At 46.7% G+C, this 17,912-nt stretch overlaps 1 protein-coding gene across 3 annotated transcripts in view; it reads left to right on the top strand.

The window, feature by feature from the left end:
- Nucleotides 1-17,912, top strand: part of scube1 (signal peptide, CUB domain, EGF-like 1) — a 187,911-nt gene that overhangs the window by 152,176 nt on the left and 17,823 nt on the right. For all 3 annotated transcript variants that reach the window (XM_015953650.3, XM_054739471.2, XM_054739470.2), the window contains one exon: nt 4,012-4,134. In XM_015953650.3, coding sequence (XP_015809136.1) covers nt 4,012-4,134 — 123 coding nt within the window. The remainder of the gene's footprint in view (nt 1-4,011; nt 4,135-17,912) is intronic.

The raw sequence follows: 17,912 nt of genomic DNA, 5'->3' as shown, positions 1-17,912 counted from the left end.
ATCATTTAGGGATGAAAGAGGTTGTCCCAATCAGATATGGACCGGAAAAGAGGGTCTGGTTTCTTGCTGAAGTGCTCTCTGAAACTTCTTGAGGAGGGTAAAAGAAGGATGCTGTCCATGTTGAAATCTATCTGGGAAAAACACTCTAATCTTGTTCTGAGATGAGCAATAGATAAACACAGACATTGTTAAACTCCCACACCTAAAGGTCAGTGGTTTCATTTATTCCCTTCTCTTACTTGTCCTTTTTTTCTCTTTATCATTTCAAGGTGTACTCAAGCATAATGTATTTACTCCAGCTCAAAGAATATTTAAGGGTAATTATATACCTTGTTATAAGGCACATATACCCCCAGAGTGGCCATTAAATGTGGGTAAGATGAGGTTCTGCCAGCATTTGCTGCCGACAAGATAATTAAGAGGCTGTGCGTGGCTGTGTTGGGTTGACCCAGAGTTGAAAACATTGTTTTACATGGACAGTGGAGCAGAGGCAATGTGGGTGCAGGATGTGGATAAACAGGGTGTGTGAGAAATAAAGATAAGTAAACAATTGCATTGCAGATAGCATCAAATGAGTCAAGCTAAAACCTAAAACTGTCAAGTTTCTTGAGTTTGTTTGCATTTCATCATTCCCCTTTGTTCCCCAGTTTTATTCCTTAAGGGCCCACCCTAGCCAGGAGGTTGCAGGTTCAAGCCCCATCTTACAGAGTCACTGTGTCCTTGGGCAAGACACTTAACCCACCTTCTCTCCTTTTGTTCTCCCAGTTTCACGTCCTTCACCCCGTTTTCATTTATTTTATTTCATATCCCAGCTTTGTAGTTATTCTTTGATGTATCTGTTGTCAGCTTCTGCTTCCCTTGCGTCTGTTTTTCGTATGATTTGGTTTGTCTGCCAGCTCCTTCCAGGGTCTATGTTATGCCTCATTTACCATGAGTACAGAACAGTTGCAGAACCAACTCTGTACGGCTTCTGCAGAAAACAAAAACAATTGAGTACAATCAGAACAATCACACTGGCAGTGCTGATCTGGATGTGGAGCTCCAAAAGGTTTCTACGTGGAGTCTATATTTTCCGAACGCCGCTTGCAGATTGTCATGAAGTTAAGAAATTACAAGAGCCAGACAGGAAGTGAGACGTGTGCTGGCGAGGCACATCTGCCATATTCCAACATGAAACTTTTGCTGCATGTTTTTCCAGCTTTTATTTATTATGTATGACAGAGATATCAGTTCATGTTGTCTTTACAAGTATCTCTTTTAACGTCTTATGTTAAATTTTAATCACCTGGTGCTCTCGCAGGAGCAGATTTCCCAAGACATCCTGCACACGAACCGCGGCCGTGTGAATGACTGTCCTTCTGGAAGTCATACGGAAACCAGACTGCATCTGTTCTGTACTCAGTGTAAATGAGGCGTCAGCCTCCCTCTGGTCTCCCTGTTAATCACACACACACACACACACACACACACACACACACACACACACACACACACACACACACACACACACACACACACACACACACACACACACACACACACACACACACACACACACACACACACACACAGGGGCAGACAGACAGAGAAACCGCAGAAGCTGGAGTATTTTCTCTTCACCTCCTTCACCAGAAAAAAGGGAGGAAACATTTACTTGAAGGAGGTGAGCGGCTCTGAGCTGTATCGTTTCGTATCGGCTGACGATTGGCCAACCCATCTGGAGGTGTGGCCAAGACTCGGCTGCAGTGCAGTCACAATGCATACCCACATCACTTGGTACTTCTTAGCCTTTAGGGAGAGGGAAAGCTCTGCTAGAACAATTTCAGTCTGGTGCCAGACCAGAGAGATTGTTCAACTCATTGTGCTGGATGGCTGTTGAACTTTTGTAATATCTTTCAAAATAATTTGAAGGCATTAATGGAAAAGTCAGTTCTGGTGATGTCTGACATAAAGACATCACTTGTCATTATGCATTGTTAACCATTCCTGTTTCAGTCGCCTGACCCTGGTCGGAAGACACAGGGGAGAATACCTCCAGGGCCGAAGTTGTCCTCTTCGGGGTTAACCCCCCTTTCTGTTCCACAAGTTGCTGAATTAGTGGTGACAGACTGCAGGAGACACATGGAGTTTGCTGAAGCCTTCATGCTTATTTTTGAACATTAAACCAACTTTTACAGACTGTTTCCTGGTTGCTACCACTTCCTTCTAGCTACGTCTACTAACTTTCACCAGAGCACTGTCGCGCGCTCCCCTGCCCTTAGCGAAGGCTGTTTTTCCACGCCCCATGCTGACGTTCATCTCATGCACAAATCATGCCCGCACTACTCACACGGAGCTTCCAATCAAATTTTAGTCAGTTTGACAAATCCTGTAACATACTGAGGTCCTTAACAACACACAGTCAAGTCCCTTGCTAGGGATTCCTGAAGTCAATAACTATCTACGTGATTTTGGTAAAAGCATGTTAGACAACTCCACTAAGTTGTCCACTGTCCTTCTGTACCTTGTCTTCTGTCCATTTCTTTTACAACACCCCACTGAAGTATCATTAGAGCTCTTCTACAGTTAGCAGGACTAAAATCTGAAGTGAAGTGAATGACCATGACCAGTGACAGGTTAGTTAGTCTGCTCCTGTGTTACTGATACCAAACTGTGTATTTACAGTCAAGTATTTGCTGATACTGAATACTGATGTGTGTACTGATTAAGGACCTATGTCCTGGGTTTGTCTGACTTTAGTACAACAGAAATAAATAACACCTTTAGACACCCAATTCTCTGATTTTAGAGCACTGGTCAAAAATATTTATAGAGTAGCCTGAATGACCTTTGTCCCCTTTTCTTTTACCTGTCTCTTCTATTCCTACACAATCTTTCTTCTCTCGTTAAACACCTCCATTTAGATCCCTCACTGTAATACATTTCAAAATTAAATGGCACAGTGACATTTCTTAACTATATAGACTGCCTTTACTCTAAATGAGCTAAGAGGAGCAGTAAAATGTTTGAGTATGGTATGAGGACTGGGTTCATTTCAGGTCATCTTGAACTCAGTTGAGGCAATGAAAGAAAAAACTTTGTAGGATTGGCGAAACCAGATCTGCCATGGGAGCTGTGGTTGGCAGAGTACATGATGCCTCAGTGGTGATCATGTTCTCTCAGTAATTATTTCAGACTTTGTGCCTGGGCACACCTGGGCTAGACATCAGATGTCTGAAGTTTTACTTTTTTTTATTTTTTATTTTCCAAAAGGAGATTCTCTCCTTGAAACTTGTGAGCATGTGGCCATATTATTTAATTTTCTGATTTAGTGTTCTGTTGGAAAGTAGAGGTGGTCCACGTGACCTCTGAGGTGGAGGAACTCAGTTGGAAAGAAAAAAAAAAACGCAAAAATGAAATATAAATCTGGCAAGAAACATGCAAGGAAAAAGAAAGACGGACAGGAGCTCACAAGGAACTGTACGCCAAAATAATCTAACTAAATTGAGGTCGGAGCAACTGAGGAGCAGCAAGGAATCTGGAAGCAGCTGTTTTGATCTAACAGATGTAAAAAAAAACAGATGAGTATTTGAACTGGGAGAGGGGATCACTAGATGACCAGGTGACCTGTTCGAATGGGGAACAGCCGAGAGTTGCTGAGAGGAAACAATGGCAGGGACTCAAAAATAACTCAAATTAAATCCGAACGCTAAGCAAAAGGAACAAACTCTGGACTCTGTCCAAGCTGGAACAATGTCTGATTTGCTCCGACCTAGAAATAATCATTCATGCCCGTGTATCCAAGTCCTCTACCACTCACCCCGCCTCCTCACAAATACATCCAGGCACAGCCACATTACCCCATTCTCTCAGCGCTGCATTGGCTCCCTGTGTCCATTAGAAAATACTGTATGCTCAACTTCACATGTACATCTGAGCGCACAAATCTACTGAGCCATGTGAAAATATTAAACCATGAAATACTCCCTGTTGCATAAATAAAGCCTTTTGTTGTCATTTTCTTTTTTCCAGATATCGATGAATGCAAGGACAACAATGGAGGCTGTGACCACTTTTGTCGAAACACGGTGGGCTCTTTTGAGTGCAGCTGCCAAAAAGGCCATAAACTTCTCACAGACGAGCGAACATGCCAAGGTCGGTAACCGATTACTTCGATGTTTTTTGTCGTCACAGACTGATCCATTAGTCAACCTCTTCATTTACTCTAACAATAACTCAGACACCATAACCAGGAGATACAGAGGAGATCTTTGATGGACAATGTATTATCATGTTGACACAATCAAATCCAGATGTGTCAAACTGTGTACACCTAAGCACATTGTCTTTGTATATGCTGATACATTTAGGATTGAGCCACAACACAAGACTCCTCTGCATGTCAACAGTCATGTGTGAGTAATGTATTCAGCCAGGGACAGACTGGGACTATAATTCAGCCCCGTGGCACGCTGACCAATCTGGGATTCTCACAGATGGCCAGTCCACCCATTCAGTAGTAGTCACAGGAACACCAATGCTACTTGGAGATGGTCTCCTAGCCTTTTGTTGCTTGTTAACAGCCTTCTAGTTGATGGTAGCTCACAGATAGTTAGCAACATCAATGCTACAATGAAGAGGCCAGAGGGCTCTCTGCTTCGTTATGAATCTGTGACTAACAGTCCTACGTGGAACTCTCTTGGTGCAAAGCCAAAGAGTAAATCATGTCCCTGAATAACGAAGGACATGCAACTATTGCAGCCTTACACCAAGAGATATCCGATGCTACTGGCCGATCTGCTCCGACATCCAAGCCTGACCATGGTAGCAACACAAAACAACGGAGAGCTTGCAAAATGAAGACGATCAACAGCTCCACAACAGATTTACGCTTCAGCTGCGAATCAAATCATAATACATGTTGGTGCAAACGACATTGGTAAAAGACAGTAAGAGATGCAGAAGCATGACTTTCCTGCTTTGTTGAAATCACTCAGCTCTATGACAAAATGTGTTTAACAGCGGCCCGTTACTGCCAACAGAAGTAGTGATGAAAGATTCAGCAGGTTGTTGGCCCTGAACAGTTGGCTCTATGCTGCTGCAGGACTCAGATGTCTCATGTCTAAACAAGATCTGGAGAAACTCATTCATGCGTTTATCTCCAGCAGGATGGACTATTGCAACGGTCTTTTCAGAATCAAAAATGGGTTTATTGCCATGTAGGTGAGAGACTCATCTACCAGGAATTTGTTTTGGTGGCAAGGTGTAAACATACATACAAGTCAGGCAATATATAGGTTAGGATATGTCAGAAAGAATCAGCATAGGAAACATAGCAAGAAAAACAATCATAAGCATAGGAATATATGTGACTGATGCAGGTCTGTGCAGTTGAAATGGTTATTGGTTGTTCAGGAGTTGTACAGCGGAGTGGAAGAAGCTGTTTTTGTGGCTTGAGGTTCTAGTCTGTAAGGACCTGAACCTCCTTCCTGAAGGTAGGGTATCAAACAGTTCATGACCAGGGTGAGAGGGGTCAGCTGTTATCTGACCTGCATGTCTCAGAACCTCGGAGGTGTACAGGCCATGAATTGATGGAAGGTTACATGTTGCAGTCTTGACTTGTCCCTGACAGTGGCTCCTGTGTGCAACACAGTGGTGGAGGAGGTGAGGATTGAGTCAATGATGGCCGTATAAAAGTGGACCACCATCATGGTTGGCATGCAGATTTTCTCAGTTGTGGGAGAAAGGACATCCTTTGCTGGGCCTTCCTGATGAGGGAGCTGATGGACATCTCCCACTTTAGTTCATGGGTGATGGTGGACTCAAGGATGCAAAAGTAGTTCACGGTTGGAATGGGGGTGTCTGTCAGGGTTATGGGGGCAGTGGAGCTGGCGTTGTCCTGCAGTCTACAATCATCTCCAATGTCTCTAGCATTCAGCTCCAGGTTGTTGCTGCACCAGGAGGACGTTCCTTCTCACCTCTGTATGCAGACTCATCACCATCTGAGATGAGGCCAATGAGGGCGGTGTCGTCCGCACACTTGACAAGTTTCACAGACTGGTTTTGTCTGGTCTTCCCATAAAAAACGTGAAACAACTGCAGCTCATTCAGAATGTTGCTGCTAGAGTCTGAACAAGAACCAAGAGAACCGAGCACATCACTCCTGTTCTTAAATCTCTACACTGGTTACCAGTAAACTGCAAATCGATTTCAAAGTGCATCTGCTAGTTTATAAATCACTCAATGGCATGAGGCCAAAATACATGTTGAATCTCCTTGCAGCAAATATACCCAGCAGGGCTCTGAGATTCTTAGGAAACGGTCAGCTGGCAGAACCTCGGGTCAGAACCAAACAAGGTGAAGCTGCTTTTAGCTACTATGCTGCACACAGATGGAATCAGCTTCCTCATGACCTCAAATGTGCCCCCACTCTAGAAACTTTTAAATCAAAATTCTTCTGCACTGTACCTGCTCACCCTTTATTTTAGTATTTTATGTGATTCTTACAACAAATTTTGTTTGCATATTTTTTACTTTGATTTTATAATCTGTTGTTTTATGTTGTGACATTGATTTTAATATTTTATGTTCTTGCTGATCTTGCACATGGTGCACATTGAATTGCTTCTATGTCTGAAATGTGCTATCTAAAAAAGCTGCCTTGTTTTGGGTTCTAGTCTTTAGTTCCTTGGAGATGGTCTGCTAGCCTTTAGTTGCTTGCTGGTCAAGCCTTCAGAGGTGTGACCAAGTCACTGCTTTGCAAGTCACAAATAGGTCACAAGTCTTTCCAGTCAAGTCTCGAGTCAAGTCCAAGTCAAAGACAACCAAGTCCAAGTTGAGTCCAATGTCAATGATGTGGAAGTCCAAGTCAAGTCCAAGAACTCAACTTTGAATTTTCAAGTCATAATCAAGTCATCTGTTCAACTTCAATATAATGACAATGATAATAAATAAATTCCAGAAATAAAGCTTCTTAAAGCTTAATTTATTTGCTCAAACAAGCAGAAAGTGCAACTGAAACTGATTATAAACAAAGTGCTGCTGCAGTTAGCAGTACAAGATCAAACCCAGAACCAAGAACGATGTATGATTTTTGCCCATGTCGTGCCACTTTTGTGCTAAAATATCAAATATGCTCAAGTCATCATCAAGTCAACAGATGCAAGTCGATTCAAGTCTCAAGTCATTGGCGTTCAAGTCCGAGCCAAGTCGTAAGTCTTTATAGATTTATCTATATAGATCTATATAGATAGATGGGCTGCATGGTGGCGCAGTGGTTAGCACTGTTGCCTCGCAACACGAAGGTTGCAGGTTCGAAACTTGGCTCGGCGGTCTTTCTGCGTGGAGTTGCGTGTTCTCCCCATGCATGTGTGGGTTTCCTCCAGGTACTCCGGTTTCCCCCACCGATCACAACATGCCCTATAAGTTCTATTTCGTCTAGTCTTAGCCCTTAAGCGAGCTGCTATTGGAAGGGTGATCTCAGCATCAGCCAATCATGAAGAGCTTAAATGTATGCCCACCACGTGGGCACCCCTTGTGGGTTATATAAGTGGAGCGACTCCACTGTTCGCCTCCGTTTTCTCTTCACGCCAAGCTTAAGAGCTTCTTTTAAGAGCAATTATACAAGAAAAATCTACTCACCGACCATGTCCAGCGACGCCAGGACCTGCCCGGCCTGCCAGACGGGCTCCATCTCCAGCGGCGACCTGCACGCCAAGTGTGAGGTCTGTCTCGGGGCTCACCACGCTGGCCTGGCCTTGACCCCCAGGCCTCGTGCCCGTTTTGTACCACTCTGCCCGTGGATGAAAAGGTCCGCCGGGTCGAGTACTTCACCCCCTCCACCGACGAGGAAATTCCGGTGGCTGGCACGTACTCGCTGGACAAGGCGTTACGGTTCTTCAACGTCGGCCAGGAGCCGGCTGGCTCCTACCGATTGGACGATGTCATCGACAGCGAGGAGTACGACGAAGCTGGCTTCCATAGCCCTTCCCTCCTGTACAACACGGAGGTCGACTACGAGGCTGGCTGCCATAGCCCTTTTTCCCTCCAGTACAACACGGAGGTCGACGAGCCTCGTGAGGAGCACGACGAGGCTGGCTGCCATAGCCCTTTTTCCCTCCCGTACAACACGGAGGTCGACGAGCCTCGTGAGGAGCACGATGAGGCTGGCTGCCGCAGCCATTATTCCCTCCTGTACAACACGGAGGTCGACGAGCCTCGCTCAGCGGGTCCTTCTGCCCCAGTGGTTTCTCGCTCCTCCCTGCCAGCAGTTAGAGCACTGGTCCAGGAGCTGCCCGCCATCATCTCCGCGGCTGCGACCCGCAGGTGGCTAGCCGTTCCACAACCGGCTCCCCTGAGGCGGATGAATTGGCGGGAATTTTTGGGGCAACACAGACGCGCTGTCCAGACCCCGTCTGGCCGCACTTCCCCGCTGCCATGAGCTGCTGGTCCGCCGCCTTCTCCGAGCCTGCCAGGCTCGAGGCGCCAATTTCCACATATGCGCCCATTACCAAGGTCGAGGGCTTCTCCGACCAGGGCTGGCCATCCGTTCCTCCACTGGAGCCGGACTTGGCCTCGCTGCGTGGCGTCAAGAACCACCTCACTGGACCGCGAGCAGTTCCCACTAAGCATGACCAGCTGCTGAGGCGGCTCGCCGATCGCGCACACCAGTGCGCCTTCCAGACCGGCGCTGCAGGAAATAACATCGCCTTCTCGCCTTTGGCGTTTCCAAAATGGTGGAGGAGCTTGACTCTCCTGTCGAGTCAAAAACCATCATTACTAAAACTGCTGATGCCATCCTCAATCTGTGCGCTGCTGTACTCACCGGTTCTGCTCGCATTGCTGCCTGGCAGACCCTTATCCAGCGGCCTTGTGGCTTATGGCCCTGCCCTCCATTCCTGAACACCTGCACAGAGAGATGCTGGAAGGCCACATCACCTCTGACGTTCTGTTTGGTCCCCATCTTACGAGCATCATCTAGAGGGCTCAGCAGCTGAACTTTCAGCCACGGTGCGAGACCTGGTCCACTCTCGGTCAGCCTGCACTCCGGCCGTTCCCCCAGAGGATGGGACGAACGGCGCGGAAACTCCATGCGCCCAGCTGCACGGCCCGCCCCGCGGAGCCGGCCTCCCGCTGAGGCGGGACCAGGGAGTTGGCGGCCAACGGTTCCGAACGAGCCAGCAGACACAGCCTTGGCAGTCACAGGAACCTCGCCGAAAACAACCACGAAAACGACTCGTTGGGGGGAATATGTGTGCTTATGGCTGCAATGTTAACTCTGTGAATTATTTTGGTTTTGAAATAAAAACCCAAAAAACGTCACATCGAGAGCAGAATCCTACAGTCCTCTGCAGAACCTTCTGCCGAATCCTCACACATGATGTTCCCCGCACCAAGCACTGCAGCACATCTGCATGTTCACACAGTCGGACTCGGTCACGTTACACGGGTAGCTGTAAGGGTGCGCTCCATTTGCGCACCGCCCCCAGCCTACGGCCAGGCCCGACTCATCCCGCTTCCCCCACAACTTTGGGTGGGACGGGATGTCATAGAGCTGTCGCGACCACGCGCAAAGCGCGCACATTGCGCGGCTCCATCCGCTGGCACTTTGACGTTCCCGTGCACGAGCCCGGCTCCCACTCGTCCTTCATGGACTCCACGCTCTGCGGTGCGGATCAGCCTCTTCCAGCTGTTTCACACTTGCTTTTTCGATCACAGCCCTCCATGGGTCGCTCCCAGTTCTCTGGTACGAGCGACGGCGGTAAGGGCGCGAAACCAATCCTCAGACGTTGCTCACGTGACCTCGAGCACACGTCCGCTGTCGGAACGCGCGCACAAATGCCTCCCTTTCGGCTACTCGCTAGCCCAGCGCACTTTCTCCAAATGTCTGGAGACCGCGCTGCAGCCACTGCGCACGGCGGAAACGAGGGTTTTATTTTACCGGGACGATCTGCTCCGATGCGCCCGGTCCGAGGACGGGGCGTCAGTGCAAACCAGGAGGTTAACCGAGCATCTGTCAACCCTGGGGTTTTCTATAAACTGGGGGAAGAACTCTGTTCTTCCATCCCAGTCGATTATGTTTCTCGGGGGGGAGCTGAACGCCTCTCTAATGAGAGCACGTTCGTCGCCGGTGAGAGCGGCAGATCTCACCACGGTGATCTCCCGCGTGCAACCCCGCGAGATCGTGACAGCCCTGTTAGTCATGAGACTTCTGGGCATGATGGCTGCAGCCCACTCGGTGGTGCTGCTGGGGTTGTTGCGCTCGAGGCGCCTGCAAAGTTGGTTCATCTGCCTCCGGGTACACCCGATACGTCAGAAGAGACGTATGTTGAGGGTTCCCCCCTCAGTGGGCGGGGACCTCGCTCACTGGGGGAATCCCTGCATCCCCTCACACGGGATTCCCATCGGACGTCCTGCGTCACACGTATCTGTGTTTATGGATGCGTCACTGTCTGGGGTGGAGGGCACGTGCTTGTTACGCGGCAGATCGCTGGCCCTCCCACACGCATGAGCACATAAATGTGTTGGAGCTTATGACAATGAGGAATGTGTTCATGCACTTCGCTGCCCTTCTCGATGGCCGTCATGTCGAAGTTCACACAGACAACCAGGTGGCGGCAGCCTGCATAAATCGCCATGGGGGAGTTCGATCCCCCCCCTCTATTGCGCATAGCCACAGGTTTACTGTGTTGGGCACATGTCCACCTGCTGTGCCACCGACATTCCGGGGATCCTGAATGTAGCAGCAGACATCCTGTCGAGAGGGGGTCCCCGCGACTCCGACTGGCGTCTGCATCCCGCGCTGATATCACAGATTTGGATAAGGTTCGGGGAACCGTGTGGATCTGTTCACGGCTCACGAAAACGCTCAGTGTCGCCTGTGGTTTTCCCTGAGTCTCCGGGACCAAACCTCGCTCGGAGCGGACGCCTTCTCACACCAGCCCGGGCTTCGAATGCTCCTTTATGCATTTCCACCAGTCCCTCTGATTCCCTGTCTCCTGGACCGAGTTCGGTCAGAACAGCTCTCGGTAATTCTGGTGGCTCCCAGACGCTTGTCCGCGTCATGGCTTCCGGACCAGCAAGCGCTACTGTCCGGCTCCCCGTGGAGACTCCCGCGAAGGAGGACGCCCCTCCCCGGGCGGATGGGATGATCAGACATCCTCCGGAAATAAGCCATCGGCTGTGGGTCTGGCCGATGAGCGGTTTCGATTAGGGGTTTCTGGGCTGCCGCATGATGTGGTCATCACGATTCAGAGTGCGCGGGCGCCCTCTACCATTGCATCTTACGCTGCTAAATGGGCAGCTTTCCAGAACTGGGGCACAGAGCGGAATGTTCAAGCGCTCTCCTGCCAGCTGGCGGATGTCCTATCGTTTCTGCAGATACTGATGGACAGGGGCCTCGTATTCAGCACTATTAAAACATATGCTGCAGCTATCTCATCCTGTCACCAGGGTTTTGGTGATAGATCTGTTTTCAATCATCCCCTCACAAAACGTTTTCTAAAAGGTGTCAGAAGGAACAGACCTGTGTCCCGTCCTCTAATTCCCCAGTGGGATCTATCGGTGGTTCTGCGTGGCTTATCTGAAGCCCCATTTGAGCCCTTGGACCAGGTCTCACTCATGTTCCTGTCACTTACAACTGCCTTGCTGCTGGCACTGGCATAAGTCACGAGAGTGAGCGACCAAACCGCCCTCTCAGTGGCTCCCGCATGCCTCAGGATCCGGAAAGATGGCGGGTCTGCTGTTTTATGCCCCAACCCAGCCTTTGTGCCCAAAAAACATTAATACTTCCTTCAAATCCAGGTCAATTTCATTGGCTGGACTTTTTCCTCCTCCCCATAATTCTGAGGAGAAGGCGGCTTCCCATCTTCTCTGCCCAGTGCGCGCGCTCGCACGATATGTGTCACGCACTTCAGGGATTCGCCGCTCACAAATCATGTTTGTGCACTACAGGGAGTCTTCCCTTGGGCAAGCGCTGTTGGCCCAGCGCCTTTGACTCTGGCTATGTGACGCCAGTTCACTCGCTTACACATCATTGGGGCTGGATCCTCCTGAGACACTCAGGGCTCACTCAGCCAGAGGGATTTCCTCTTCTGTGGCGCCCCACAGTGGTGGGTCAATGGAAGTCATTTGTCAGGCTGCTTCATGGGCTTCACCCTGTTCCTTTACTCGTTCTTATTTACGAGATGTGTCTTCAGGATCCATCACTCGTTCAGTGCTTGGACCTCAGCAGGCTGAGTGAACGCATTATGGCACCTCATCGGCCCTGCTTGAATGAATTTCATCCTCTTGTGGATGATATTTTTTAGTGGTGGCCCCACTCTTCTCTCTGGCTGCCTCAGCCTTTTAAGCCCTGGGCTGAGGCTGAGCGACCCCCACTAAAAGGAGACATGTTGGGTGTGTCCATTGGTTGAGCTAACCAGTGTGGCGTAAACCCATCCAGCTGCGCTTTATTCCAATAGCAGCTCGCTTAAGGGCTAAGACTAGACGAAATAGAACGTTGGTTACGTATTGTAACCCCAGATTCTATGAGTCTAGTCGCAGCCCTTAAGCCACTTGGCCACACTGGTTCTGTTAGGACTAAGAGCCATCGGAGGCGAACACTGGAGTCGCTCCACTTATATAACCCACAAGGGGTGCCCACGTGGTGGGCGTACATTTAAGCTCTTCATGATTGGCTGATGCTGAGATCACCCTTCCAATAGCAGCTCGCTTAAGGGCTGCGACTAGACTCATAGAATCTGGGGTTACAATACGTAACCAACGTTATAAATTGTAAGTCGCTTTGGATAAAAGAGTCTGCTAAATGAATAAACATAAACATAAACATAGATTTCATCAAGTCAAGTCAGAAGTCATTAAAATAATGACTCGAGTCTGACTTGAGTCCAAGTCATGCTAAAAAGCTAAATCACAGAAAAATGAAGACAGTGTTGTTTTAGTAGAGAAGAAAGACAATTACTGACCAGCAAGTTAAATGTAAAGGCTAGCAGAGGTGTGGACTTTTAAAGTAAACATAAGAATAACTAGACCCATTTTACCATTTTGCCTCATTCTTTTTTAATAAACCAGTCATGCTCTTTTGGATCCAGTTACAAATTGTGTTAATTGACAATAATTATCAGAAATCCTTCACCAGAGCTCATAATTTTGTTCATTTAAAGGTTTTTACTATCGTTATATGAACAGTTTACACGCCTCAGTAAATTAACCTGTTTAACCCTAATGCCCCCCAATTGGGGGCCTCTACAGTTTCATGTCCCAAACATCTACAACTGTCCACATTCTCCACACAAAACTAAAACCACACTCAAACAGCCCAGATGGGAAACAAGGGCTTATTAAATTGTAATAAAGTAAGATACAATGATATTTGAACTTTATTTTAGAAGTGCATCTGGCCTTCTCTGGTGTCTGCTGGAAAAAAAAACCTTGAACAAGCTGAGCTGAGGACCCCTGGAATAAATAAAACAATTGACTAAATTTCCTAAATGGAATTTGAACTCACAACCTCCTTCCTGTCAGCACTTTCACACAGGGCAGCTCTTCTAAAATAAAGTTCAAGTATTATTTTATCTTAATGTATCAAAAACCAAAAATTGCTTTGTTTACAAGCTAAGCTGTTTTGATTGTAGCTAGCTGTGCTCGGGGAATGCAAACAATCACTGACACTTGGGACATGAAACTCTGAATGCCCCCAATTGGGAGGCGCCAGGTCCCAAAGAAAAAAGGCCTAGGGCCTAAAGGGTTAATTCAGGAAATTAAAAGTGTGTTCAGTCCTTTTTCTTCGAGAATATTAGGTTTATTACTCAGTTCAGCTGTTCTTTGTGGCTTTGTCTGCTGGGTGTGTGATGTGCTTTATCTGCACACGTTAGGCTTGTCTTAAGGCAGATTCCTGCTTACAAGTCACAGCAGGTGAGACAGAAGATCAGACAAACACAAAATGATTTTTATTAACAACAAAACCTTGAGGTTCTTCTATCCTCAGACCAAAACCAACAATGCGGAACAGTTGTGGTCCTGGATGCTGGGTGTGTTGTATGCGTTCAGTAGTGCATTTGAAGGCTGATAAAATGTGATGTTGAGTGTGTTTATTCCTATCACAGCATCACTGTAAACACACATTTGTCAATGTTTGCCAGGTTTGTCCCATTTAGTATGAATTAAAATATAGACCTAAGTTTTCCAGGTCTTTCAGGGTTTACCTGTGGTCCAGTGTTCTCACACTTCTAATCTAGGCTTTGAACCTGATACCTGTTTGGGTGAGGTAACACACAGGAGACCCTCTTGTGGATCCGGAGGTCAGGAGGATGGTGTTTCATCCAGGGTACTCGGTCCGGCAGAGAAGACGCGAGTGAACCGATCCTCTGGTCCAGAGATGTCGCCGGGTACACAGTGTCGAGCGTTTGGCTTAACTGTTTAGAAGTTTCTCGTCTTAACTTAACTCAGAAATCAATAACTCTGTAAGGAGTTTTTCGTCAGCTGGTAACATTTTCGTTTATTCTCAGCTAGTCTTGTCGGCGTGACAGAACAGCTTGGCAGAGGGTCAGGGCGGCCGTCCTGTCTCCTCAGGATGATGTTGGTTCAAGAACTGACTTGAAGCTGGTGATGGTTATTTTACAAAACTCTCAGAACACTCCCACTCTCTCAGCAAGAAAGCTTTGGTCATGCGTCAAAAACATGTGTGGGCAGCAGTAGCTCAACAGGTTGAGTGGGTTGTCCAGTAATCAGAAGGTTGCAGGTTCGATCCTGGCTCCGGACAATGTTGTGTCCTTGGGCAAGACACTTAACCCACGTTGCCTGCTGGTGGTGGTCGGAGGGACCAGTGGCACCTGTACTCGGCAGCCTCGCCTCTGTCAGCGCGCCCCAGGGCAGCTGTGGCTACATCGTAGCTCATCACCATCAGTGTGTGAATGTGTGTGTGAATGGGTGAATGATACACTGTAGTGTAAAGCGCTTTGGAGTCCTTACCCCCAAATTCCACTACCTCCGCTCCGACACGAACGCCGGAGCAAAATTGGTCCTGTTGTAGTCAATCAGAGCTATTCCACTACTGCGGCCGAGCTCCGGCAGTGCGGCGCCGTGCGCCGCCCTCTGTTCCGGCGTCCGGCAAAAATAGAATCGATCCTATTTTCGCCGGACACCGGAGCACCTCCGCAGTAAATGGACAGAAATCACAACTGCCCAACAGGAAAAGGAGCAAGCACAACTTCTGTTTTTCACAATAAATCGATAAACAAAAAGCATTTTTTGTTTCATATGTACAGGTTTAACAACTTTTAACAACTATCAATGGCGGCTGAAGTTTAAATGCACAAAAGTAAGCCATAAATACAGTTTCTACTATCAAAGTAGTCACACTTTGTTGATTCAAACACTGCTGATCTCTCAACACAAATGATGGGCAAATTAAACAGTTCATGCCGATGCTTCTCCCACACAACGGGTGTTTGGATCTAACTTCCGCTTTTATTGCTCGGACTGTATCGCAAGATCTCGAAAATCCCGCGCATGCTTGTTTGCCCACCTCAGGTCTCCGCACCGGAGCCGAGCCGTTGTAGAGCGGGTACCAGTAAAAATTGAGTTCGGAAGCGAGCGGCTGCGGAAGGCGGGGGCGGACCGGAGCGGAACAGAGGTAGTGGAATTTGGGGGTTACTCTGAGAGGCGCTATACAAGTGTGGGTCATTTATCATTCATTTATCATAACTCTGTGTTAGATGGATAAGGTGGAAGCTGGCCTTCTGATTTGCTAAACAGACATTCCTGTCATCAACCATAATCATAATTAATCATTATTATACCCAAAGCATAATAATTCATTTCATGTCATTAGAATACCTTTATACTGAACCAAGTGATCATTTATGATGATTGTAATAAACAGTAATAAAATCAAAGAGTTTATTAATATTATTATTCAATTATTATCGTGAACTTTAAGTGTCCTTCTTCTGGGACGGAACAGCAGCAGATATGGTGATATGTTCTTCCAGACATCATAGCTCCTTGGTTAATCTGTGGATTTAAAAGTACTGTTTGACCCAGCTGGGTAAATGTGACCTTTGCCACAAATTAGAGGACCTTCCGTGATGCTACACTGATCTTTTTTGTTTGTCATTTACAGTTTTTGTGGGAGTTTGGGTTAGCAGTCATCTGAATCATCCAGTCAGTGTTTTCAAAAAGGCACCTAACTCAAAGGGTGAGCCAGTGTTGGGTCTACTCAAAGTAGACAGCTTTTCAACACACCATTGCAACCAACCATTGCAGATTGTTGTGTTTTTACTCAATGCTGAAAAAAAAGGAAATCCCAAACAATACTATTGTATAGGCATAAAAATGTAGTTTCTGACATTGATTCCTAAATAAGGATTATCTGGATTATTTGATGGATCTTCAGTTTCTGCTCAGTTTTTTTTAGAAAACACTAGCCGAGTGGAAAAAATCTAAAATCCTAATAAAACTGGCAGATTTGTAGAAATAATGCTCTAAGCTATTTCTAAAGATTAAAGACTGTATGTATTCATAGAGGCCAAAATAAAAGGCATATTTCGTACAGCAGCAGCTCCTGTGTGCTCTCCCGAGTTAATCTGGCTCTGAGCTGGTTCCAACTAAACAAACAAGCCTTCTCAAAGTCCTCACATGGATATTTGCCTGACTATTTACTAAGAATCCTGGCCTTAACTTCCTCTGCATTACAAACTCAGTTATAACATGTTCATATTTTGTCTCATGGAGAAACCTGATGTAAACCAGGTAAGGCTGTAGAGCTGCCCTCCATTTTTAGTGGATCGATGTTTGATGCTGGATAAATAAGCACCCAGTTGGTTATAACACAGAGGGGAACTGTCTCAAACTGAATACTGATATTTTCTTATTCATTTTTTTAGTGTCTTTTTATTTATTTATTTATTTTACAGTTTTAGCATCAGCATTTGTAATCAACCAGCTGACCATTTAGGTGGAGTTTTAATTCAGTGTCTGCAGATTCAAGTCAGTGCTAAATGTTTACTTTTTCACCCAGTAAACATAGAAACCTGTTAAGTTATTTGGTAAAATACAACTTCACAGTGAGCTGGTGCATTTAGCAGCAACCAGGTGTCTACATTATATATATATATATATATATATATATATATATATATATATATATATATATATATATATTTAGTTAGCTTTAGCATTTATGTGTCACGTTTCGGTGTTGGTAGGACCCAAAATGCAGGAACCCAAGATGACACGAGGCAGGAGATGATATAAAGTAAAATCCTTTTATTAGGATGAATGAAACAAAAATATATCCAAATGGGCTGGAGCCAAAAAACTATCTAAAAGAGCTGAGCAGGAGATCAAAACACTAGAGACAACACGAGAAGACTGACAGAATTACCACAATGGACCGACACAAGACAAAGACAAGACAGGGCTTAAATAACAGGGAGGAGTAATTAAGGGAACAGGAAGCAGGTGTGTGGAGTGAGGGCTGGAGGGAAGGCAGGTGACAATAATTTCCTAAATGGGGAAACAGAACCAAAGGAGGACAGATAAACCTAAAACTACAAATCCAAACTAAAAGGCTGCGGGAAGGACTAACACACACACACACAGACATAAATAACTCACACACACATATACTGGGCTGGGGAACAAGAGGCTGGAGCTGCAACTGGAGGGACAGAGGATAACTAAATGAACACCGGACCTAAGGGAATGACAAACAGGCCTACAAACAGAAGACACAATATAGAGATGCAGACAAAGGACACATGAGGGCGCTATGAGACACAGAAGGGAAACTAGAGAGGATGGAGAAACATCAGGAGACACATAAAGGAGGGGGCAGACGCAGACCATGACATTATGAACTCAGCCATCCATTTGACCCCTGATCCAGTTGCTTGATGCCCAGAGAAGCTGATGAGCTTGGTTGAAATCTT

The sequence above is a fragment of the Nothobranchius furzeri genome, chromosome 1 (genome assembly GCF_043380555.1).
Source record: "Nothobranchius furzeri strain GRZ-AD chromosome 1, NfurGRZ-RIMD1, whole genome shotgun sequence".
In the NCBI taxonomy this organism is placed as follows: Eukaryota; Metazoa; Chordata; class Actinopteri; order Cyprinodontiformes; family Nothobranchiidae; genus Nothobranchius; species Nothobranchius furzeri.
The sequence above is the reverse complement of the archived record's forward strand: the minus strand, read 5'-3'. Positions and strand labels throughout refer to the sequence as shown.